We start from the raw sequence: 27,133 nt of genomic DNA on the forward strand, positions 1-27,133 counted from the left end.
CATGGGAACACTCAGGTGTCCATTTTCATGTTTAATTCAGTGGCAGAATTCAAGCAAGAGATGCAACAACAAGATGGAGAAGCCATGCAGGAGTACGCTTGGGCAGTGTGAATGGTAGAGTGATGGCTGACAAAAAAGCATTGATCACTGTGTTTTAGTGAAACGAAACCCAGGATTGCAGTTGAGCAAATGGGGGGAAGCAACATTGTTTGTAGTGAGTTGTGTGGAGAGATTTTTGCATGAGTGCACTGCTATGTCAAGTCGAATGAGTTGGTGCTACAAAGAAGAGGTTGAGAGTTCCTATGCAGAGGAAAGAGGCTGAAAGAGCCTGCACTAATGTGTGAGACGCTGAGAGAGCCTGTGGAATAGAAGGGGTGAATGTTGAATGTATGTTTTTGAGAGCAGTAGGTCGAGAATAGTATTGTTCTACAGTGTGAATAGAGTGTTGAGAGATTTGTGATAAGTGACTATTGTTGAGAAGAATTTCATGTGGGACAAGGCTAAGGAGAACAAAGAGCTAAAATTAGGTAGAGAGGCTGCCAATTACAGTGAGCAGTAAGTTTTCTTTTGAGTGTGGGTTAGGGCCTATATACAGGAAGTTGGTGCTTCCATCTCTACTGGGTGTCTGAAGAAGGTTTGGGGTTTGTGCCTCTTGCAACTTGGTGCTTGCATAAATCCAAGGAGTTGCAAGTTGGTTCTTGCAACAAATCCATGAAGCTGGTTCTTCAGATGGTGCTTTTGGTACGCTGATCAAGTGCCTGCAAAAGAAGGGAGTTAATACTTCCTATTAGTGGGTGCTAGCAAACAATCAAAGAGAGTTGGTACTTCCTATGAGTGTTGGCTCACAAACATATTGATGTAATAGGGTAGTTGCTCTTATTTTTACATCAATAACAACAAAAAGCTTTTGTGGTTTTTTCTCAAAAGGGTTTCCACATTAAACCTCCATGTCATATTGGTGTTGTTCATGATGTGTATGCTTGTATTGATTCATATGGTTGTTATTATGGTTTGTTAATGGTTTCTCTCATATAATGGATGCCAAGTTTGAATGAGTGAAGCTAAATTGGCATAAAAAGATAAATTATCCTTAATACTAATTCACCCCCCCAGTATTAGAATTGTTTCCAACATGCTTAGATCATCATCATATTATTCAAACAGATATTCATTGAAAACTTTCTTCTTTAACTTCTACATCAGCACCAAACTTAACCTTGGCACTTCTTCCAAAAACATCCAAATCTTGTTCACAACTTTACAAACATCCATCTTGTAGTGCTTTAGCCATTCTATGATCTTTATTATTTCTTGTATTTGACACAATATGCCCTCCCTCTCAACTAGGGAGATATACACTTTCTTTTATCAAACTTCTTCTTAACCAAGACTAATAGAAATATTTTTCTTTCAATCTCCCTCTTTCCATCATGCTCAACATCATCATCATCAAGTATGAGATAGATCAACATCTTCAACATATTGAAGACTATGTACTTGCAAATTTTTAACAATAATTACAACCAAACACAAATATATGTATAGAAGCATCAAGTCAATTTTGACAATGGGAGCATCTATGTTTATTAAAACAAGAAATCAAACTTTAGATGTCCAAAACATAAATCTAGATAGGTTTACAATCAACAAGTGTTGCATCTTTTATACCCCAACAATTTTGCTAGATTTTTGTCACAAACCCTAGATTTCATTAAACGTAAACCTTAGAAATTATCAAGTTAGCATTCCAACTATATTTTACATCTAGGGTTTTATCATTATACCCTAGGATCTTATATCAATTTCTACTAGGTTTTTTTTGTAAACCCTAGATCAAAACTCTAAAGTTAGAAATACAACAACTCGACCAAGCTAGGGATTTTCAATCATACATAAGCACATAGACCTAGGGTTTATTAACTGATAATACCTAATTCAAAGGAGCTCTGTGATTTTGGTAGACTTAGTAGTGAAAAAATCACAAGTTCTTTATTTGGTATGACTTCATCAATGGCTTGGGGAACATCTCTTATTTAGTAGATCCTTACAAAATAATAATATATAGGGTTAAAAGGGAGAGAAATTAGGGTCCTTCCTTCTTTGCTTAGGGTTTATCCTTTTTCTCAGCTTCCTTACTCCTTCCTATTTCTCACTTCTTTTTGTCCAACTACAACTATAGATCGAATTCCTTGGTGGTTGCTCCAAATGAGGTTGAGTATTTGTTAGTATATAGTGATTTGAGTCTCCTAATTAGGGTGAATTGTCTTCTTTGAGGCCGACTTGGAGGAGAAAGCCTTTTTTACTCAATTTACATCAAAATGGTTTTTCTTTCTTAATATACGAAGCCCGAGAGGGGTCTATTTGATGTTAACAAGGACTAGGACTCATGACATAAACCCTAGAAGCCTAAAATGGAGGCTTTGGCCTAAATATAAAATAATAAGGGCATGAAACCCATGCTAATAAATAAATTTCTTTCATAATAAAAATTACTTTTATTTCTTTTGACAAATACATTACATCATGACTCCAATAGAATTATGAAGACAAACACTAGTTACTTTTTTCACTCTTGGAGAAGAGTCTAGGGCTTGGGTTAAAGCATTGAGCTAGGTTACACTTTTTTGCAAGAGAGGGAATGTTTAGGTGGGAAAAACAATGGCTCAAACGATCATTTTTTAAGTGCTTGATCAAGCTCCTTGTGCGCTAAAAGGGTAGCTCAATCGAGGGTTAAAAGCAAACCCTCGATCAAACTTTATGGCTCAACTAAGCATTATGGCTTGATCGAGTGTTAAGACTCGATCGAGCCATTTTTTTATTAAATACCTTGTGTGTGCCATTTTCACAAACCACAGGAAATTTGAGAGCTTGAATGAGAGTGTTTAGGTAGTTCAACCAAGACTATTGGAGCTCAATCGATAAATTGAAGCATGGAGCGTTCAAATCAATCTCGCCAATGACCCTGTCAACATCCCAAAGCTGGCTCAAATGAAGGTAGGTATTCTATATTTTTTGTCTTCCTTATTTAAATTTTTTTGCAAAATTAAACAAATTAATTAAAAAAAAAAAAAAAAGTCATACAGAAACGACGAAAACCAATTAATTTTTTAAAAAAATCAACTATATAAAAACCATGAAAACCACAAAAAAACCCTTCAAAAGAACTTAGAAAATCACAAAACCAACCAAGAAAACCACAAAAAACCAAGGGGAAACGAAAAACAACAACAACCTTCAAAACAACTTAGAAAACCACAAAACCAACCTAGAAAACCATTTAAAAAAAACCTACAAAACAACCTAAAAGGCACTTCAAAATTAGCAAAAAAATATAATTTAGGTCTTAAATTTTTTCCTTACTTGCAATACTTTGTTTATTAAATGCATATTTTCTGATTTTGAATGGTAAAAACGTTTTATTCTAATTATTTTAGGTTTTAAGGTTTTTCATTAGGAATTTTGTGAAATAAATTTTCAAATTTTTTGTTATTTAAAATGCATTTTAAATTTCTAACAATTTTGATCGAAATATACTCCAAAAAAACTCCAAAACATAAAACAACAAAACTATAACCAATAAATAAGTAAATTAGGAGCTTGAGATTGACATGATGAATATGGTTGCTCATGGTAAACCTCTATTTATAAAATAATAAATTTGTTTTTTTTATATTTTTTTTAATAATAAATATAGTACAATTCTAGTTTTAAAAATAAAATATTAACCTTTAAAGTTAAAAATCTAAAGAATAAAAATTTGTTATTTAGTTAATTATATATATATCAACTATCTAAATGACAAAGTGAAGTAAAGTTGCTAGTGGAGCCTCAATACAACCCCTACAACTAAAAAATAGAAAAACTAAATAAATAAATAAATATTTAAAAAAAATCAACAATAACAAATAAATAAATAAATAAGTTTTTTTTTGTAAGCTTGGTAGTGCCTTTCTATTCCATTTAAAAAACATGAAGATTTTACATAAACATCAAACATGATCAGATGGCCTCAACCTGCCTAGTGGGAAACCAAGTCTATTAGTTATCTATTTGCATTGTATGTCATACAAAATCTAAAGAGTAAGAATATCTAACAAGACTATATAGACCTGATTATCCTTGAGTCTCCTATTTACTATATGCCTATAACAAAACAACAGAGATTGCGAATCAGTGATTTATACATAGAAAAATTTGAGAGTCCAAATTATGCACATCAAACTATTACTCATCAAAAGAGTTTATGGGCGTCAAGTCTTTCACACTGGAGCCCGACAGTTCAGTCTGAGGAAGGCAAGGGATATGCTTCTCAATGTGGCTAAGAAAAGCATTTTATTGTTGAATTTGGCGCTGAATGAGTTGGAATTCCTTATGAATTTTCTAAATTTTTGGTGATGACTTCGACATTCTTGCAGTGGAGGTGGTCATAGCTTTAACCAACAAGTTTTTCATCATCCAATATAGATACAAGCTCTACTGAAACTAAGTGTATTGGCCTTTCATTCGTCCAACTCTAAGTCATTGGTCTCTGCCTGTTGTTTCAAATCAATCTCGCACCCCAAGATAATATGGTGGTTCTAAGGGTGTGTATTGGTCTAGTAAGCTTGGGCCACCTCCTGGATTAAGTCCTTTGTGCTTTGTCGACCCCGGTTTCTAGTTGGGCAAGGTTGAGATTTGCGTCTACCGCGCCCCAAACCTTCACCTTGGATACAACCACGACCCCCCTCCCCCCCTCGTGCATTACTTCCTTTGTTCGAGGAAGGTCGAGCCATCAAGTAATCTTGTAAGTCACCAAGATGAAATTCACATGAATTCTCGGATGCCAATATTGTTGTCATTAAGGACCTCGACCTAGCTAGAGGCCAGCTAATAGGGAGACGACCCAGCGAAGGGTCCCAATGGATTTGATGAAGAAGCGGCCCTGCTGTAGAAGTTAGACAACGATATACAATGAGACAATAAACATTAGACCATGAAAACATAACTTTTTTCCCCCCATTGACATGAGTTCAATGAAACTAACCACCAAAAACATCACGATGTTCACAAAACCTCCTTAAATAAGGGACTGTATCCAGTTCTAGGTTTATCTTCACAAACCCACCCCATATCATTCCAGGCAGAGGGTTATTCTTAAACGCTAAAGACAAAACAAAATCCCCCATGCAAAAGATACAAACTGATATCAAGAGCGTATTCCAAGGTTGCATGCACACTAAGGGAAGCAAAATTCCAAAATAGATGGAGAAAGTTCTAATTAAGGGTCGGAAACATCCAGACAATCCAGCGAAAGAAAATCCCTTGCACCCAATACCTCCCAAGAGGGTTCGATACTAACCCAAAAGACCATCCTAGAGACAACGATCCACAAAATTGTGAAGTACCAATAAAACACAGATATTAAGGCATTCACAAGAACATTTTGGACATACCCATGACTGTAGCATTCGGGAGGAGAAATTATACCCACACCATCTAGGTTTCGAACCTGCGAAGCCGCCTTCATTACCTCCCTAAAGGATCATGTAGAACTTGTGGCAATTCGAACAGGGCCAAGCAAACCCATTTATATAAATTCCAGTGTCTTCAAATCGATGCTACTGCCAAAACTTAATTGCACTAAAACTTCTCAACACCTTGTGCATTGGGAGGTATTTATGAGGGTTCCCATCCAACCACCCGTAGTCCCGAATCATTACTCTCATGACCATGGCATGGATCCCACCGATGCCCTCCTTTCATCTCTCACGTTGTTCAGGCAAAATAAATAAATAAATTTTTAAAAATAATATGAAGTAAAACAAAATCAAAACATATTCAAAAATAATAATGATAAAGCTATATTTAAAAAAAAAATTATATATATATAAACAACAACAAAAATATTGATAAAAAACATAGTTTAAAAAAATCAAATTTCAACCAATTAAAAAAGAAAAGAAAAATAATTAATCTAAAAAATCAAATTAAAATCCCCGATGGGGGTGGATACACATAGGGATGTGAGGGGGAAGGTGGCTGCTCGTCGCCCAAACATTACCCATGGCATTTAAATGTAGGGTAGCATGGCAACCAATTAGCATGAAAACGTCTGCAAAGGATATAGTAGTGGATATGATGTATGATGGTTATTTAATGGCAGTCTTGTTGGTTTGCAGCGCCCTTGCATTGCGATGTAGTGCTGAGTTTGGTTGCTAGATGTGGGTGTTTCAGCTTGGTATGGGATGGGCGAGGTTGTGGTCCCATTTCCTATGGTTGAGAAAGAGGTGGTGGGCTTTGGAGTTAGTCGTTTGTATGCCCGGTAAGTGTTGGGAAAGGGATGCAATTGCGATGTTTGGGATGACAGAGACAACAAATAGAGAATTGCAGGCTAGAGCTACTTGGAGCAGTTGTCAACCAGAGTCTATCGACCCCGCGCTATGTAACTCTATAGTTAGTCACCCCTTAGCTCTTAATTAGCTACATCTACCAATGAATCCTTCCTATCCCAGAATTATTCTTGGAAAGAAATGTCTCACATCCTCCTCCTCATCCATTAAATAAAACATATTCCAAAAATGGAAGAACTTTTTCCATTCATATAATTTGTGTCATCATGCAATTTCTATTTTTGTCTTAAATTTTTCTTAACTCAGGTTTTTTCCATCTATTTTTTTTATTGATTTGACTTTTTTTCATAAATTTATTCTTACTATTTTATTTTTTATAAAATAATTTACTTTGTCTTTATTATGAAATTCACTTTTTTGTTATTGTTGTGGTTGTTTATTAATTTGATAATATGGGGCAATAACATTAAATAAATATTATGACTCGGAAAAACTTTAAAATTCCAATAATTTTCAATGATAATGTTAAATATAAAATATTAGAACTTCAAAAAAAACTTTGAAAATCTAACAATTTTCAACCATGACATTAAGATGGTGTTAAAATAAAATATATCACAACTTCGAAAAACTTTAAAATTTAGACTTTTTTAACCATGGAATTAAAATCAAATAACATGACTGTAAAAACCTTAAAATTGAATACATAAATTAAAGAGTCGTTATACCAACAGCATTTTATTTTTTATAAAATAATTTATTTTATGTATTTATTATGAAATTCACTTTATTGTTGTTGTTATTGTTTATTAATTTGATAGTATGTGGCAATAACATTAAAAAAATATTATTACTCGAAAAAACTTTAAAATTCCAATAATTTCCGACGATAATGTTAAATATAAAATATTAAAACTTAAAAAAAAACCTAAAAAATCTAACAATTTTCAACCATGACATTAAAGATAAATATCATAACTCTGAAATACCTTAAAATTTGACACTTTTCAACAATTGTGTTAAAATAAAATATATCACAACTTGGAAAAACTTTAAAATTTCAACATTTTTTAACCATGGAATTAAAATCAAATAACATGACTATAAAAACCGTAAAATTGAATACATAAATTAAAGAGTCGTTATACCAAGAGTATTTTTTTTAGATGCTAAAAGTATAGCTCTGTTATAATCATAGCCTATGACAACTTGACACATTGGAACAAAAATTTAAAAATCAACCATTGAATTGGAGTGTAGTTGAGGCGAACTTGACCCATTGAAATGAAAACTTAAAAACCAACCATGAAATTAACGCAAATTTTAAAATCAAATATTAAAATGACACAATGGGGTTAAGTTGCTAGTCGAGCATCAACACAACCACTGCAACTAAAAAAATTAAAAAACTAAATAAAGAGATGAATAATGAAAATGAAAAAACAAACAAAAATTAATAACAAATAAAAATAAATAATAATAAACATTTAAAAAAATAATAAAACATGTTAAAATTTCTAAAAATAATAGTAATAAAAAAAACTAGTAAAAAAGAAAAACTCAAACATAAAAAAATATTATATGTATATGAATGAGAGAGAAATAAACAAAAACATAATTATTGATAAAAAACCTATTTTACTAAAAAAAATATATAATAATAATAATAATAAACATTTAAAAAAATTAATAATATTAATAATATATATAATAATAAAAAAACTCATAAAAGATAAAAATTTAAACAAAAAAATTTATTGATTAAAAAACATATTTTACTAAAAAAAATGATAAACAAAAAAATTAATTGATTAAAAAACATATTTTACCAAAAAAAATGATAAGAACTTAAAAAAGGAAAAACAAAACAAACAAACAAATTAATTAATTAAATAATCTAAAAAATCAATTTAAAATCCCTAGTGGAGGTGGATGCACATAGGGATGCAGGCATAAAGGTGGGTGTCTGCCACGTGAACGCTACCCATGGCATTTAAACATAGTGGCATGGCAACCGATTAACATGCAAACATCTGTGAAGGATATAGTAGTGGATATGATGTATAATGGTTATTTAATGGCGATCTTGTTGGTTTGTAGCGCCCTTATATTAAGATGTAATGGTGAGTTTGGTTCCTAGATGTGTGAGCTTTGGCTTCGTATGGGATGGGTGGGGGTATGGTCCCAATTAGTTGTGGTTGACCAAGAGGTGGCAGGGTTTGGAGTTAGGCATTTGTATGTCCTGCAAATGCTAAGAAAGGGACACAATCGCAATGTTTGGGATGACAGAGGTAACAGATAGAGAATTGTAGGTTGCAGTTGCTCAAATCTACTAGTTCATTGGTTGGTTTCTTTCATTTACTTCGCGCCCCCACCCACGGTTTGGATTGAGGTAATAATTCATATTCTCCCTTCCTAGTTGATCTTTACTGCTCTAGTAGCTAACGGTTGTTAGATGTTTTTCAGACTTGACACATTGCAACAAAAATTCAAAAATCAACCATCAAATTGACACATAGTTGAAGCGAACTTGATCCATTGCAATGAAAACTTAAAAATCAACCATGAAGCTAACACACAATGGGGGAGATTTTGATTTATTAAATACGAAAACTTTAAAATAAACTATCAAAATGATACAGCGGGGTAAAGTTGCTAATGAAGCATCAACACAACCCCTGCAACTAAAAAAACAAAAAAAAAAATAGATAAATAAATAAAATCAAAAAACAAAACAAAACAAAAATCAAAAAATGGTAACAACAAAAATAAATAAATAAGTTTTTTAAAATAATAAAAATAAAAACACATTAAAAACAACCAAAAATAATTTGGAAAAAATAATAAACATTAAAAAATAAAAATAAAGATGCACCTGAGGTGGGTGCCCACCACCCAAACATTACCAACGACATTTAAACGTAGGGTGGCATGTCACCTAATTAACATGTAAACGTGTACAAAGGATATAGCATTGGATATGATGTATGATGGTTATTTAATGGTGGTCTTGTTGGTTTGCAGTGCCATTGCATCGTGATGTAATGGTGAGTTTGGTTGTTGGATGTGGATCTTCAACTTGGTATGGGATAGGCATAGGCAGGGTGTGGTCCCAATTCGTTGTGGTTGAACAAGACGTAATAGCTTTGGAGTTAATTATCTGAATGCCTTGCAAGTGCTCCGAAAGGGACATAATTGCGATGTTTGCGATGACAAAGGTAATGGATAGAGAATTGCAAGCTTGAGTTCCTCAGCGCAATTGTTGTAGAAATTTCTCATTTCCCACCCTGGTTTTCAGTTTCTCCCTATTTCTCCCATATAATTAAATGCCCTTTCCCATAACCATACATTTAACAAGCTGGAAAAAATAAATTTGCTGAAAACACAAATTCTGGAAATTTTACAGAACGCTGGAAATTGCAGAAATAAAAATCAGCAGTAATAAACAGCCATTAAAACACATTTAAACACTGAGATTTTTGGTCAATGTGACCCTGGAAAAACCCCCTACAACTCTTGAGGAAAACCAGTTTGAGAGCTCTTCTTTATTTCTGGAAAATGTATTTTTACAGTAAGAGAAATGTTCAGCAAAAAATCAGCAAACAGACTTTTACAACTTATCTCAGCCTTGCTGAAACTCAGCGCGCTGTTACTCCGCTACTGATACACCGTTGTTGTTGCTGATACACCGCTGTTGTTGCTGATACACAGTTGCTGATACACCGCTGCTGATACACCGTTGTTGTTGCTGATACACCGTTGTTGTTGCTGATACACAGCGGCTGATACACCGCTGATGTTGCTGATACACCGCCCAGAAATCTCCCTTGCTCTCTTTCTCTCCTTCTCTCAATTTGCTCATGAAAGAATTGAATCGAATGTGATCTTTTCCTCCCTTAATATAACTCCATGTGACTCTTGGGTGATCCAAGTGACTTTTAGGTGATCTCTAAATCCAATGGCTGAAATAGATTTAGATCAATGGCTGAGATTAAATGCTCATTTAAATCTCATTTTTTATTTTTTAATTCATCCCACTTTAATAAAGACCCACTTAGTCATTTATTTCCAAAGTCACTTTTCCTTTCTAATTTTTCATTGACTTAATAAAAGTCACTTTAAAATTAGACTTAGTAACTTTATCACTTAAAGTCACTTTTAAATTAGATTTAACTTTATAAAATTATAAAAACACTTTAGGAGAAAAATTAAATTCTTTTGGACACTTTTCCCTAGGCGAAAGATCAAAGCCTAAGGGAACCACCTGTCCTCCAGTACCAAATTTCAACACTCCCTCTTACCGAGGAAGGTGTTCCTCACCACACCCATCTTGTCTCTGAAGTAGACATGCTTGCCCCGTGGTAAGGCTTTGGTAAGAATATCTGCAACCTGCTCATCAGTGGAAATATACTCAAGCTTCACAGCTCCCTTCTGAACATAGTCTCTGATGAAATGATATCTGATCCCGATATGCTTTGACCTGTCATGAAATACTGGATTCTCTGTGAGTTTAATGCAACTCTGATTATCACAGTAAATCACTGAAGGTCTCAACGGCTGACCAAATAAGCCAAACAACATCTTGCGAAGCCAAATAGCCTCACAACTAGCTAAACTGGCTGCCATATACTCTGCTTCCGCTGAACTCAGTGCTACTGACTGCTGCTTCCGGCTGAACCATGACACTACTGCTGAACCCAACCCAAAACAGCGCCCTGAAGTGCTCTTCCTATCAGAAGCACAACCTGCCCAATCAGAATCAGTGTATCCTGCCAATCTCACTCCATCTCCCTGCCTGTAGTCCAGACCATAATCCAGTGTCCCCTGTAAGTACCGCAAAATGTGTTTTGCAGCCACCCAGTGAACCTTCCTAGGCTCACACATAAACTGACTCATCGTGTTGACTGCAAAACAGATATCTGGTCTAGTGTTGACCAAATACATCAAGGAACCAATCAACTGCATGTACAATGTGGGATCCACCAACTCGGAATCTGAAGCATGAAGCTTCTTCCAGTTGGTGATCATTGGTGTCGACATGGGTCTACAATCCTCCATGTGGAATCTGCTAAGGATGTCCACAATATACTTCCCCTGCCCCAGGAAGAAATGCCCCTCCTCCTGCCACACCTCCAAACCCAAAAAGTAATGTATCAAGCCGATGTCCTTCATCTCAAACTCCGTCGCAAGATCTCTCTTGCAGTGCTCTATGAGTCTCTCTGCACCTGTAATGATCAAGTCATCCACATACAGCACCAGAATGAGAGGTTCCTCACCAATCACAATAAAGTAAAGGTTTGGATCTGCCTCACTCTTTGTGAAACCCATCCCCTGCAAATATGTATCTATCCTGGAGTACCAAGCTCTGGGAGCTTGCTTCAGGCCATAAAGGGCCTTCTTCAGTCTGCACACATGGGACTCCTTCCCATGCACCTCAAAGCCCTGTGGCTGCTCAATGTACACCTCCTGTATGAAGCCATTGAGAAATGCGGTCTTCACATCCATCTGGTGGATCTTCCAACGCATTTCTGCTGTTATCGATATAATGGAGCGGATCGAAGTATATCGAGCCACGGGAGCGAAGGTCTCCTCATAATCAACTCCCTCTACCTGGGAGAACCCTCTAGCCACAAACCTCGCTTTGAATTTCTCAATGCTGCCATCTGCAGCATGCTTTACCTTGTAAAGCCATCTGGAAGTAACCACGGACTTGCCCTCAGGCCTCGGCACCACCTCCCAAACATCATTCTTCATGATAGAGGAATACTCCTCCTGCATGGCCTCTCTCCAGACCTGCTAGCTAGCTGCCTCCTCATAGCTAGAAGGCTCAGAGTCAAGGATGCTGGTAACCATCGCCATATAGCTACAAAACCTCTCAGGTGGTCTACTCTCTCTGACGGTCTCTTCGGCTCAGCAACAGATGAGGCATCTCTCAAGGTGTCCTGAAGCCACTTGGGTTTTCTCTTCCCTGAGCATGCTTCTCCCATAGGAGAATGAAACTCCTCCTCCTCATCACCATCAATAGCCTGAACTCCTGACTATCTGTCTGCTGTCCTCCTGCCTGCACCTGAACCTGTAGAAGCTGAGGCACCGTGTGAACTGTCCATCAATGGACTCCCTAGTGAACTGCTCTGCACGCTGCCCGGAGCACCACCCCTCTGGCTCGGCGAGCCACTGCTCACTGACGGACCTGACATCCTCATAGATGTACCTCCGGATCCTCCTGATCCCTGCCCACTGGATCCCTGCGACTGACTCAACTGCTGCTGAGGGTCTCGCTGATCCAGATACTCTAACTCTCGTGACCTCCTAAAGGCCCTGTCCTCCTCGAACTTCACATCCCGTCTAACAACAACTCTCCTCTGTGCAGGAATGTAAATCCGAAAGGCCTTTGAGGTCTCACTGTAGCCCACAAAGATACCCTTCTCTGCGGTGGGCTCTAGTTTGGTCCTCTTCTCCTTGGGTATATAGGAGTATGTAATGCATCCAAAGATATGAAGATGACCAATATCAGGCTTCTTCCCAGAGAAAGCCTCCTCCGGAGTCATGTGCCCCAAGGCACGATGCGGACTCATGTTCTGCAAGTAAACAGTTGTGTTGCAGGCCTCTGCCCACAAGAACAATGGCAACCCTTGATCATGTAACATGGCTTTGGCAGCCCCTATGATGGATCTGTTCTTCCTCTCTACAACCCCGTTCTGCTGGGGGTTGTAAGGAACAGTGAACTCCCTCCTAATGCCTGCCTCCGCACAATAGTCAAAAAACTCTCCAAGGGTGTACTCTCCTCCATTGTCCGACCTCAGGGACTTGATCTTTCGACCTGTCTAAGTCTCCACAAGAGCTCTGAACTCCTGAAACCGCTTGAAGACCTCACTCTTGGTCTTCAAGAAATAAATCCAGGTCCTCTTGGAGTGATCATCGATTAATAAAACATAGTACTCATATCCACTCAAGGAAACATGAGACATCGACCGCTCACATCGGAATGAATCAAATCAAGTATCCTCGTCGCTCTGCTGTCACTGCTGGGAAAAGGGGATTTGGCAAACTTTCCCATCGCACAACCTCTGCAAGTATCAAAGTGATCAGTACTGAAATCTGGCACACTTGTAGTGATCTCCCGCAATGTCCTCAAGGCTCCATGATACATATGTCTCATCCTGCGGTGCCAAATCTCACACAACTCAGAACTGCTAGCTTTGTTGTCGGTACTACTGCTCAATGCCAAAAGGGGCTGGAATGCAAACTTGTACACCTTTGCATGGCGTACACCTATCACTCTAGCTGAATCAGCTGGAGTGCCCCTGGGATACATCAACACCTGTCCTCCCCTGAACAGTACCTCATATCCTCCGTCCTCCAAAGTCAGACGGATATGAGGTTCTTCCTCATCCCTGGCACATAAAGAACCTCTGACACCTTCAAGGGAGGTTTGGACTCCCTCTGAAATGTCATTGTCCCCACCCCGACTGCTCTAACAACTCTGTCATCACCGAGTACTACCTCAATATCAGTGCCACTCTCTGAAAGCTCTGAGAAGTACTCATGGACTCCTGTCATATGACGTGAAGCCCCACTGTCCACATACCAGATACCTGAAGATGCTCCGCTAATCGAGGGAAAAGCATGCTCCCTCTGAACCTGTGTGGCAGGTGATCCTGCACTAGAGGACTCACACGTAGTGAACGCAAACTCTCGGTCAAAACGACCAACAAAGTCCTCAATCTCTGCTGAAGCTGCGACGTCCTGGTTCTTCCCCTTCTTCTTCTTCTTCTCCGGACACACAACTGCATAGTGTCCCATCTTTTGACAATTCCAACACTTCACCTTGGAATAGTCCTTCTGTGTGTTCCCCTGTTTACCTTTACCTTTGCCTTTGCCCCCACCACTGCTTGTAGAAGCATGCTTCTTCCCTTTGTCTTTCTTGCCTCCTGCCACTAGTGCTACATCCTCATCCTGCTCAACTGGCTTAGCTGCCCCAAGCTGACCTTTCATGATCTCTGTCTGAATGCAATCATCTCAAAACCTCTCCCATGTGGGAAGGGTCTCACGTGCACAAACCACATCAGCAAAGTTCAACCATGAACGGGGGAGGCCATTCACTGCAATCCGCACCAACTCAGTGGGTGAAATGGCCTCTCCAATCGCTGCCAACTCATCTCTCACATTAGTAATCTTTGTGAGATATCCAGCTGCACTATCATTACCCATCTTAATGTTCTTCAACTTCTCCTTCAGGACCATCTTCCGGTTCTCATTGATACTCTGGTAGAGATTGGACAATGTTGTCCACATTTCATGGGCATTGCTCTTTCCTCTCACATGAAGAATGCAATGGTCTTTGATTCCGTCTAAAATCAGCCTCTTACCCTTATTGTTCTTTTTATTATAAGCAGCCAACTGAGTAGCATCAGTAGGCACAACAACAAGGTTCTGTGTGGTATGCACCATGATATCCCAGACTTCTACCTCCTCAAAGATACTCTGCATTCTCTCCTTCCAAACGTTGTAATTTATATGCCCATCCAGCCTATCTTCCACCCTCAATCCCAATGACATCCTGTTGTCCTAAAACTGAAAAAATAGCACTGTTGTAGTAAAAATAAAACTGTTGTTTATGAAAAAATCAGCTTGCTGAAATTTTCTGAGTGAAAAATCAGCAACTATAATTTTTTTCCTTTTGCTGTCCCAAACTGCCCTTCAGCGCTCAAGCTCTGATACCATGTAGAAATTTCTCATTTCCCACCCCGATTTTCAGTTTCTCCTTATTTCTCCCATATAGTTAAATGTCTTTTCTCATAACCATACATTTAACAAGCTGAAAAAAATAAATTTGCTGAAAACACAAATTCTGGAAATTTTACAGAATGCTGGAAATTGCAGAAATAAAAATCAGCAGTAATAAACAACCATTAAAACACATTTAAACACTGAGATTTTTTGTCAATGTGATCCTGGAAAAACCCCCTACAACTCTTGGGGAAAACCAGTTTGAGAGCTCTTCTTTATTTCTGGAAAATGTCTTTTTACAGTAAGAGAAATGTTCAGCAAAAAATCAGCAAACAGACTTTTACAACTTATCTCAGCCTTGCTGAAACTCAGCCTGTTGTTACTCCGCTGCTGATACACCGCTGTTGATACACCGTTGCTGTTGCTGATACACCGCTGTTGTTGCTGATACACAGCTGCTGATACACCACTGCTGTTGCTGATACACCGCTGTTGTTGCTGATACACAGCTGCTGATACACCGCTGCTGTTGCTGATACACAGTTGTTGATACACCGTTGTTGTTGCTGATACACAGCTGCTGATACACCGCTGTTGTTACTGATACACCGCCCAGAAATCTCCCTTACTCTCTTTCTCTCCTTCTCTCAATTTGCTCATGAAAGAATTGAATCGAATGTGATATTTTCCTCCCTTAATATAACTCCAAGTAACTCTTGAGTGATCCAAATGACTTTTGGGTGATCTCTAAATCCAATGGCTGAAATAGATTTAGATCAATGGCTGAGATTAAATGCTCATTTAAATCTCACTTTTTATTTTTTAATTCACCCCACTTTAATAAAGATCCACTTAGTCATTTATTTCCAAAGTCACTTTTCCTTTCTAATTTTTCATTGACTTTATAAAAGTCACTTTAAAATTAGACTTAATAACTTTATCACTTAAAGTCACTTTTAAATTAGATTTAACTTTATAAAATTATAAAGTCACTTTAGGAGAAAAATTAAATTCTTTTGGACACTTTTCTCTAGGCCAAAGATCAAAGCTTAAGGGAACCACCTGTCCTCCGGTACAAAATTTCAACAATTGTTAGCCAGAGTCTATCGACCACGACTGCTAGTTCAATGGTTGGTTTCTCACATGCACTTCACCCCCCTCCCCGTCAGGTTTGGATTGAGGTAATATTTCATGTGCTCTAGTAGCTAATGGTTGCACTAATGCTTTTCTAGGTCACTAGCTTTAGGCTGTAGAATTTGACAAAGGGTATTTCATGTTTGATTTGTAAGTCTTTAAGGCGTTGGTCCTAGTCTGGAGGGCAGGGGGCTCGAGCATAGCATTACAAGTCTATGTTTTCCACTATTGGGTCGAACTCGCTCTCAAGTACTTGTTGGCAAGTCCTTCTGGCATTTTCAAGTGTACGGTGTGGAGAGGGATGTTGGCTAATTGGGCTCCAAGTTCTATAGAACTTCCACCTCCTCTAGACACTTCTAACAATCAGCTTAAATAGGTGACCCTTCTTCTAAAACATCCTAGTCATAACTGCCACGAGGACCAAATTACAATTATTGAATTCATGAATGTGTTACAAAGCAATTGGTGGAGAATGCAAGACAAACTGGCCACCCTAATGAGAGGACAAAGGAGAATGACGTGGAAACTAGAATGCCTAGAAGGAAGACTAACTCACATGGAGACGCACATTCATTGCTCATTTAATCCTCCCTCCTCACCCAGTTCCACGCCAAAGACCCTTGCTCCAGTTCACTCTTAAGATCCTTAATGTTTGTTACTTGTTTCTTAGTGTTATTGGTCTTTCTGCTTTTATGTTTTTGTAGTTCTCCTGCCCAGTAAATCCAATAGGGTAGGGGTGAAGCAAGAAGAATTTTGTGCAACTACACACAACGATGTAATCACATTTTGAATAAATAGAAACACTTAGATTCCCATTTTAAAAAAATCAATTTATAAATATATATATATATTAAAAACAATTTAAATATATATATTAAAAACAATTTTAAAAAAATATATATATATATAAATTACAAAACATTTTTTTATAAACCAGTGAATAGGTTCAAAATGTTTCAAAATGTGTTTTTTTGTACCAATGAAAAAAAAAACCGTAAAAATACTTGCATAGGTTTTCCAATAGGCAAAGAAGTAAGAAAAAGAGACATATCTGCCATTGTTTTTGAAGTATATGCCAATGCTAACAGAATAAAACAAGGGAAGAAAAGATATTTCCCAATCAAAAGTCCAGACATAAAAAGGAGCATAACCATTGAAACAAATCCTAAATCAAAATATGTGAAGAAGAAAATGTTGCTATGGGAGGGGAATAGTGCCATCAGCACGGATGGAATCAGAGTCCAAAAGTGTGTAATGCATATATCCAAAATTATGAGAGATCCCCTGCTTTGACAGCAAGTCTGCAACCCCATTTTTCTCACGGAATATGTGCTGGAGAGAGATTGAAGAGAAAGTTCCTCTGAGGATGTTTATCTGGGAGATCCAAGTATTAAGATATCGGTGGAGAACTCAGAATTTGACAACAAACCATTGATAAGTACTTGCGAGTCCCCGTATACAAATAGGGTGCCAATGTACAGTTGTCTGGAAAACAACAGAAGTACCCAGAGAGCCAAGATTTCAACCCTCAAGTTTGTTCCCAGTGCACCATTCCAATGAATCTTGTATTGACAATCTTGGTTCACTTGAAGCCATACACCACAGCAGCATAGAGATCGCTACGCAGCACCATCAAAGAATCCCGTTAGATGGTGATTGACAATCTTGGTTCACTTGAAGCCATACACCACAGCAGCATAGAGATCGCTACGCAGCACCATCAAAGAATCCCGTTAGGAGGTGCAAAGGACGAGAAAGAGATCAATCCTGAATTGCTTGGATGGGAGTTCTTGCATTTTCCAGCTGAAGTAAAATCTTTTGGATGATGTGATGAGAGATGATCAGATGTCCCTCAAATATGTGACCATTTCTGGCACACCATAATTCCCAAATGGTGAGAAAAGGAGCTGCCTTAACCATACCTCCCCACTTCAACCACCACAATCATCTATGTTTCCAAAACTTCTGCAAGGAAGATTTCGAGAAGAGAAAATGTCGTTCCAGACTATGATGGCAGTCAAGCATTCAAAGAACAGATGAGTATTGTTTTTGGAAGAGTTCCTGCAGAGCGTGCATCTCCCTGGCCCATAGAATCCCCTCTTACATAGGTTCTCCCTGGTGAGGTTCTTGTTTCTCCAAAACACCCAGTTGAATAGAATGATCTTGATAGGGATGTCAAGTTTCCAGACCATATAGAACCAGCTAGCATGATTTAGAGCACGGGTGGTGAGAATGACATACCTGCAATTTTCCACCACATCCACCAGATTAGATCACAGCTTCCCGGCCCAGGTGACAATGTCCACCTCCTCAGTTCTGCATAGCCCTGCAAGTCTAAGAGACTGAATATAAACTTACTGTACAAGGTGACTCTGCATTTTCCACTTATCTTGGAACTAATCGGGGGCCACAACCCTGTCACTCTGTCACTGACAGAGGGACGGCTGTTGCCAATTCTCCGCCAATCCACATCTTTTTTGGTTGTTTTACAATTAAAACAAATGCCACAACAGGCAGCTGGAGTGCAAAGTAATAAAACTGAATATTTAAAAGTTCGTCTAATACATCCAACTTGCCTGACAGGTGTCCTAAAATGGGCAGTGCTTTCAAATGTCTAATATGAGTTTACATGAGGAGGGCATATCTCACAACATGAGCCATCACTATCAAGTACTCATCATTTCAAAGCAGTTAGTGATTTGAATCATATCCCCCACAGAACCACGGTGTTGTAATTGTCCCTTTTACCGTGTCAAACATTAAAAATAAGTATTAAGAAAAGTCAGTGTGTATACAATTAAAAACTGGCATATTGGTTGGCTGCAAGCATTCATGAAAAACACAAATCCACTCATGTTTAAGAAAATTCATCTAATGAAGAATTGATTATGGTGAGGCACCTTATGGGTGACTTTAAAAAGAATGTCAAAAATTCAAAAAAATGGCCATAGAGAGAAGGAAGCTGTTGTTCAAGATAATGAAAGGAATGGGAAGCTATCAAACAATATTGAAAAGAATAAACCATGCTGCTTAATTAATGTTGAAAAGAATGAGCCATGCCGCATCTAATGTTTTTTACACTATTCAGAGTAGTGTTGGGAATTAGTAATCTAGTCCACTTTATATTATTCAAAGAAAGACAACTCCTGTCATAATGACAACTTACCAAGCCTAACTTAAACTGATGCCGTGATGCCGTGCAAAGGGTTTAGACAGGTACTATTAATCACACTAGTTTAGCACAACTACTCAGTTCCACCCCCTCCTGATGATGATGATGCAATAGATCTTGCAAGCATACTATCAAAGAAAACAAGAAATAAGAGCACTTCCTTGGTATGGAATCACGGTATGTATTCATGGATATTAATTTTTTTTTATGAAACTTCAGCATCAGTTTGCAAAAACATCAATGAATCAACTCTTACATGTTTTATCAAGTCTGTCTTTTGTTTGCAATTAAACATTTTCATGCACGGGTTGATTTGGTAAATTTTCTTGGAAGTTGAAATGACAAATGTATTTGCATCCTATTCTTCTGATTGAGAACTCGTTGAAAATTCCAACACATGCCAAGGGCAATGTGAATATTCCTTTTATTTCATAACATTCATGACATAGATGAACTAAGCATAAACAGCTAAGCTTCACAATGAGCAGAAGCTCAGAATGGAAAACTAATGAAATAGTACTAAATAAAACACATAAAATACATATTCTGCCTGCCCCAACCATTCCAAATGAAGAAGGCAGGATATTGTGAATTCTGCATACATTAATTGATTGTCTGATGACTACACAAATTAAGATATCACCCATTTCTGAGGCAATTTCGCAGATGTATTACTGGTGAATACATGAGTTATATGCTTTCTACAACTGAAATAAGCTGATATCATAAATTGATATGTCAGCCGTAAATAAAAATGTCTTGATGGTTCATCCCTTCCACGTGATTTTCACCGCATTCTGATTGGACCACTTTAAGTGAAATGGAGAGGCAACAGAATATGCCCACGAATATCATGGGAACAAGTCCACAACAGACAAAGTAATCCTGCTTGATTATTTGCATTTTCCCGGGTCGTAAAATAGATTTCGAGGCACAACAATCTGGTTTGTAAGAGACCCAGGTCCAAACTTTTCCATAAAGGAAGAGTCCCAAAAGAAATTTCATACATTGTCCGGCCAAAACTCCCTAAAAAAGGCTCGCTCAAATTCGTTTTCTCGCATCCGTTTCTCCTCATCTTTTAACTTTCTCAACATCTTAGATAACGTTTTCGACTTCTTTCGAGTTTTTGTTGCTCGCTTCTGAGAAGAGCACAATCTCAGTCAATCAAAGGGACATCAACCAGTAAACTGAGCTCGAAAATGATTTATGAATCATGATTGAAAATTTTATATGATAAATAAACTTACCTGTTCATCTTCTTTTGGTGTTGAATTGATCACTGGCTTTTGTTTCTTCTCTGCACCAATGCCTCGCTTATCATGTTTCACGTGTGTTTCTATGGGATGCAATCTGCCCTGATTTTAAAAAGAGAAATCATTTGAAATAAGAAAAGGACGATGACAGCATGGCCATAAATTAAACAACATACTCTAATTCTCAAAAATGTGTCCTCTCTCTCATACAGGCACACACATACACTAGCTTGTTGTTGCAGATAAACTATTTTTGAACAAATGCTTCATTTCCTTTTTCAGGAATGCTTCAAAGAAACATGCCCCTAGTAGTTGAAACGCTAAGAGTGGAACTACTTTGGCTTAGGGGCCAGATCTAAGGGGCAGATAATCCAAACCGCTAAGAGTGGAACTCCTTTGGTTTAGGCACCAGGTCTAAGAGTGGAACTCCTTTCGCTTAGGCACCAGGTCAAAAACGCAGCTATTCCACCAAAATCATACAAGATTTGCACCCGTCCTCATCGCTTTGAAACTTTCGGTCTACAGGTGGGAACAACCCACAATGAGAATGGAATCCTGGTGGAGAGCTCAACACTCGATTGAACTCACCAACGAACCAGTGCCCCGATAGCAAGAGATAGCAAGTGTTTCAACAGTATTTGATGAAAATATTCAAAACTTTCACATAACAACAATTTAACATGAAATTGGAATTAATAAAGCCTAGGGCAGCTCAATTGGTGATCACCCTTATAAGTATGATATTGAAATTAATAAGGCAGCTCAATTGGTGATTACCCCGTTAAAGTAAGCGTAAAGCATGAGATTCCTCAGTTGGTTTAGGTTAAGCCCAGCCAAGCCAAACCCAAGAAAAAAAAATCATACGAGAAATTTCAAATTTCGTCTAAATGATGCAAAGTTCTTATTCGCTTGTCATAAAATTATTTATCAACTCGTCCAATCAACTACATGGCTGTTTAAGCCGTACAATAATAAGTTTCCATTACTCTAGAATTCAAACTAGATTGCTCCGTTTATAAAATAATTATAGCCTAAATACAGAATTAGTGTTCGGAACTCATACCTGCTCTGCGGCTCCCAATCCAGTACCTTCTTTCCACCCGCATTTTTTCAGTAACTGGAAACATCACAAACCAATTCAACTTCCAATTCTCGATTATAGAAATTCCACCCATCAATCATCAACTTCATGGTACAACATAAAATTGATCTATAACTATCATAAATTACCTGGAATCCAATATTGGAGCGCCGGACTGCGTCGCAAGAAATAGAACCTGTCCCTGTTGAATTAAAAGTCGAACTAATGTTTGCCCCTGAAACTGAACATAACCCTAACCCTAGATGGCTTCGCTCCTCGCTCTCTGCTTCAGGCTTCCGCTTGCCCATTCTTAGTCACACGGGCCTTCAAAAAAGTAGTAATTTGGTAACCGCGAAAACAAAACGGCGTGTTATACATACAATTTTGTATCGCCTGTGAGATCGCATAGAGTGATAACATTCTGCATACGGCATGGACGCGTCTCAGTTATGTTTCGAAGTTAGATTGAGGAATTGGCATCTCCTTTTTATAATCGGTCATTACTACAGTTATTATTTTATTTTGCTCAATATGAAAAAACCATATCTATACTCTTTCAATGTCGGTGGCAAAATAGGTTTTGAATTTTTTTATTTATATGGGAAGCTGTATATTTAATTATTTATGAGTTATATATTACTTATTTTTCTTTATTAAATTAATAATTTTTTTTGAATTTGTTGAAATTTTATTTTTAAAATAAATATGAGTACACTATTTTATGTTCAAATCCCCTAGTAGTTTGTTAACCATCTATCTCATAGGTAGTGGTGTGTTAAAAGTGAAGTGAAGCTACCTAGAATTTATAGTAATTATTAAGAAAATAAATGTGTACTCAATTAAATTTTTAAATTACTTTATTATCATTTTAATTTTGCATTTTTTTGGTAGTGTAATTGGCATACTTTAGTGAAAATGAAGAGTTATGGACTAAAAGATTCCAAGCTCAAATGGTTGATTTACTTGTGTCTATGAAAGGGGCATATTTAGGTATCTAAGTTTAGAGTGGTCGCTGTCATAATTGACTCTTGTCAGGCAAATATGACATTGATCCAATTATCAGATTTCTCTAGTTTAAAAAATAAAATAACGCGAATATGACATTGTTCCAATTATCGATTCCTCTAGTTTAAAAATAAAATAAAAAATCAATCCTATATTTTGTATTGTGCTTAAATATAAAAAGTACTATGAAAGATGCATGTACGAAAAAACTAGACTGTAAAATGCATTTATATTGAAGATGTTGACCCTTTGAATATTTAATAAATCTACGTAAAAATTTATGAAAAATAAATAAATGACAATTATACTTATTTTGAAAATTTGAATCTTGTTATACTCTATATATGATTGCTTTCCTCATTCATAAGCACCTTGGATGTGAAGAAAGAAGTTGCATAAAGCCCCTAAACCTCTATGATCACCCATTATTCATCAAATTTTAGTTTGGGATTATTTACTTTTATATTTATTGAGTTTGGTTTTGTTTTTATATACACTTCAACAAAATTGGTCAAAGTATTTGAATTTATGAAAGTATAATTTGTATTTTTAAACTAAATATTTTTGGAATGTTTAAAAATTATCAAACTTAGTTAAGAAAATAGCAAATAATAATAATAAAAGAGACATGTGATGAGATTATTTAAAACAATTCTCATAAGAGAGAAGTAAAAGAAATTGAAATAGAGTTCAAGAAAGAGATGGAGAAATATGAGGAGAAGAGGGATACAAAGATACAACATTATGTTCATGTTATTAAGAAGGATGAGAAAAGTAATATCCCTTAACATTCTAGGTAAACCAAAAATGAGTAATACATCGCAATGAATTTGTATTCTAATTAAAACTTTAAACTATATAGAGGATTTGATGTTTAATGCTCTTCTAAAGTTAGAGGGTTCATTTGTCCCCTACCTTCTACATTAATAATAGCGCAATAATAGCACACTAAAAGGTCTGTGATAGAGTTGGTGCCTCTTGTAGGTTGGTGCCTACATAATCTTATGTAAATTGGAGTTGGTCCTTGCATTTACATCATAATCAAAAGAAGATTTGTGATTTTCTCCCATATGGGTTTCCATGTAAACATCTTGTGTTCAAACTTTATGTGATTGGTACATTGTTGTATTGATATTTTCCTAGTTTCCAACAAACTACCAAACTAATTTTGATTGAGATAAAAGGGAAAGAAGATTACAAATTGGAGATAGAATTATGTGTGAAGGTACGCTAGCGCTGAAAATGCAATTATCACCTTGATTATTTCTTCATTTTGAGTTTTCCTAGGACTAAGTTTGTCATGTTAATAGTAGGGGACATCTTGAAAGGTAGCAAAAACAAAGATAGTGTGGCATTTCCTAGAATCATTCCTCAAGGTTGAATAATTTGACTTAGTTTTCTGTTTATTCTATTCAGATTTTTTTATATCAAATCAATTGTGATTAGTTTGAGTTGATCTAGTGATATCTATCAAAAACTTTAAGTGATCTAGTGAAACTTTTGTGTTTATTTCTTTCCTTGGAAACCTACTTGCTATTGTATCAGTCTTTTTACATCTTTGGCATCCAAGGATCTTCTTTGATCCTGACTCTCACAAGGGTATCTAAAGACGAAATCTTAGTTATAACAAGGTTTTTTTTTACAATTTCTTTCAAATTTCACTTATTGAACATTTGAGTTGGGATGATATCTTATATTTTTACCTTGAGCACAACTATTGTACATTTCATTCACACACACACACACACACACACACATATAACAATTTCATATTTAAGGACATATGTCTAAAATACAATTGTATATTATCAAGGTTATAAACCCAAGATAATATTCCTACCTATTTGCCTTAGCCTTATAAGATTTGAAAGTGTGATGCGAGAAACATCAGAACTTCTTGTAGTTAACACTTATTTTATAGAGCCACTTGGAACTCACGATCAACTCTCCCTCTAATCTTGGCACTAAATCCAAAACATCATGCTTCGTGATGGAGGTGTACTCCAACATGCCATCTCACCATACATGTTGGTTTTTTCCTCTTGAACATTGAAAGGCTCAGAATCTAGAATGTTGCTCATCAACGCTATATATTCTTGATACTTCTTCAAAATCATGCTCTCTTTGAGTGTGCTCCTATGAGTCTCAATATAGTCTTGAGCATCCCTCAACATTGAGTGAACCATCAAGGCCTCATAACAAAATGGAAGGGGCTATTTTCTCCCCCTCTTCACCTAAGGGTTGATGTACTACTCTAGAAATCACTATTGACCCAATCTCAAGCTTCAAAATTTCCTACTCTTCCTCTATCATCAAATAGACTCATGATACTCTTGGATGAAAAATCTTCCTCAAATTTTACATCCTTGCTTACCACTATATTCTTCCACTGCAGAATATAGACCTTATAAGCCTTTGAATTCTTGTCATAACCTACAAATAAACCCTTCCTACTAGAGGGCTCCAACTTGATCCTTTTCTCTACCAATACATGGATATAAACTAGACAAAGTTGTGAAAATGACTCACTTATAACTTCACACTAGTGAATTCTCTTATGGTGTCTTGCCCTTCGAGATTTTGTGAGGGCAAATGTTCTAAATGTGAGCTATATTTTTGCATACCTTTACCCAAAGAAACATCAATAAGTCATAGTCACATATGATGGCCTTATCAAACCCTATGAGGGATTAGTTCTTCTGCTCTACAACCCTATTCTATTATGGATTATACAAAACAATCAATGCCCTCTTGGTTCTTTTTTCCTTGCAGAAACCCTTGAACTCCTTGGAGTTATATTCTCTCCCATTGTCCAATCTCAAGATCTTTTCCACTAAAACATGCTAAGGATCTCATCCTCAATCTTTAAGAAGTGGATCCAACTCTTGTAGGAGAAGTCATTAATCAAGGGAGCATACTGCATTCTCCATATTATTGATCCTATTGACATTGGGGCCTAAACATTTGAATGTAGTAGATATAGAATCCCCTTAAACATATGCTCTTTGTTGATTTTCATGATCTTCTAAATAATTACTTTTGAATGATGTCTTAATTAATCCTTCTTATGCGACATTCATCATTAAGCAATTATACATAGAAAATCTCAATAGTAAAACAATAATTGATCCAAAAATGGATCCTGGATAAACCTCTAAGTCTAAAAGACTTCATGCAAGAGGTAAAAGGTGCCAAATGGCACAAATCCTTTGTAAATCAAAGGAAAATGAAAGTCGTAGGTTGCTCTCAGAAATAGTCTCATTGCAGAGATCTCCTCGTTTTGAATCCAACGCAACTTGAATGGGCAAAAATGGACCCCGGATGAAGGAGTTATTGTAAAATGAAAATTGCCCAATGTCCTTAAAAAAGGAGGCAATTTCATTAAATTTTGAACTATATTGAAAATTTTGATTTTAGTATAGGCTCATGGACCAATCCACAGCTGACACGTGGCAGGCCAGGATTGGGCCACGTGGCCTTGTTTGATTGATCAAAGAGGAAATATCGCATCGGCGGATTACACTATCGGGCCTTAAAAACTTGAAGAAAACCATGAAAATCAAGCTAATGGAGGCTTAAACAATGGGTGCACAGGGACCGTCGGATCTGGCCGATCAACGGTCCAGATCCGATCGGCATATCGCATCGGCAGTGATCGGTAGGTCTAATCAGAGGCATAGCGCGATGAACCAGGGCGATGTGATGGAGCGATCACCGAAATCAGCGGATTGCCATCGGCGAACACCATGGAGCGGCCATCCATATCAGCAAATCACCGATATCAGCGGATCGGCATTGGTGATCACCGATATCAGCGGATCAGCATCGGCGATACCAAAGGGGGAGCCAAAGGGCCATTACGATATGCAATGCGATAGCCGGACCTAACAGGGCTCTAGGCGATAATGGATACATTTTGAAATCCATAAAATACCATTTTTCTGTGTATTTAGTGTATTTCGCTTATTAAGCGAAATACAAAGGGGAAGCGATATGCGATGTAAACCAGACCCGAAAGATTTCCGAAATGGAAATGGATAACATGTGAAATCCGCCAATTCCATTTTGTATGTATTTTCGCATGTTTTAATGCATTGCGAAATACAAAGGGACAGAGCCTTGCGACATGCAATAGCGACCTACAGGTGGACCCGTTAGGAAAATAAAGTGTGATTATGAATATTTGAAGTCCAGGAAGAATAGTGCTTTGTGGATTTTTTCGTGTATTGTAGTGTTCTCTGTGTAAAACACAGAACAACTATTTTTAATGGATTTCAAGCACCGATGCCCTCATCCGTTATGGAACAGGTGGTCGCCTACCCAAAGGGCGTTATGCAATGATTATTGAACGCTCAGGAGAGGGATTCGAGTGGACCCATGGCTGGAAGACAGAGAGCCCGAAAGGGAAAACCAACAGACAGCGCCAATT

At 37.1% G+C, this 27,133-nt stretch overlaps 1 protein-coding gene across 1 annotated transcript; it reads right to left on the reverse strand.

Annotated features, from left to right (window-relative positions):
* Window positions 1-19,746: 19,746 nt before the first annotated feature.
* On the reverse strand, window positions 19,747-22,205 carry LOC149138796 (uncharacterized). Its single transcript, XM_089449169.1, has 4 exons — window positions 21,849-22,205; window positions 21,682-21,735; window positions 20,613-20,720; window positions 19,747-20,504 (listed from the first exon to the last, which is right to left on the reverse strand). Exons 1-4 carry the CDS (start codon window positions 22,005-22,007, stop codon window positions 20,367-20,369), a joined length of 459 nt encoding a protein of 152 aa, XP_089305295.1. The 5' UTR covers window positions 22,008-22,205; the 3' UTR covers window positions 19,747-20,366.
* Between the last annotated feature and the right edge of the window lie 4,928 nt (window positions 22,206-27,133).

Source organism: Pinus tabuliformis, chromosome X, assembly GCF_031772625.1.
Source record: "Pinus tabuliformis cultivar Carrire ecotype Pingquan chromosome X, CPIR1, whole genome shotgun sequence".
Lineage (NCBI taxonomy): Eukaryota > Viridiplantae > Streptophyta > Pinopsida > Pinales > Pinaceae > Pinus > Pinus tabuliformis.

Bases quoted from the DNA above. Each gene is read 5' to 3' on its own strand.
- LOC149138796 (XM_089449169.1), bottom strand. From the start codon at position 22,007: ATGGGCAAGCGGAAGCCTGAAGCAGAGAGCGAGGAGCGAAGCCATCTA. The intron at 21,736-21,848 runs GTAATTTATGAT...TGATGTTTCCAG, and splicing joins GCTCCAATATTGGATTCCAG to TTACTGAAAAAATGCGGGTG. The intron at 20,721-21,681 runs GTATGAGTTCCG...TTTTAAAATCAG, and splicing joins GATTGGGAGCCGCAGAGCAG to GGCAGATTGCATCCCATAGA.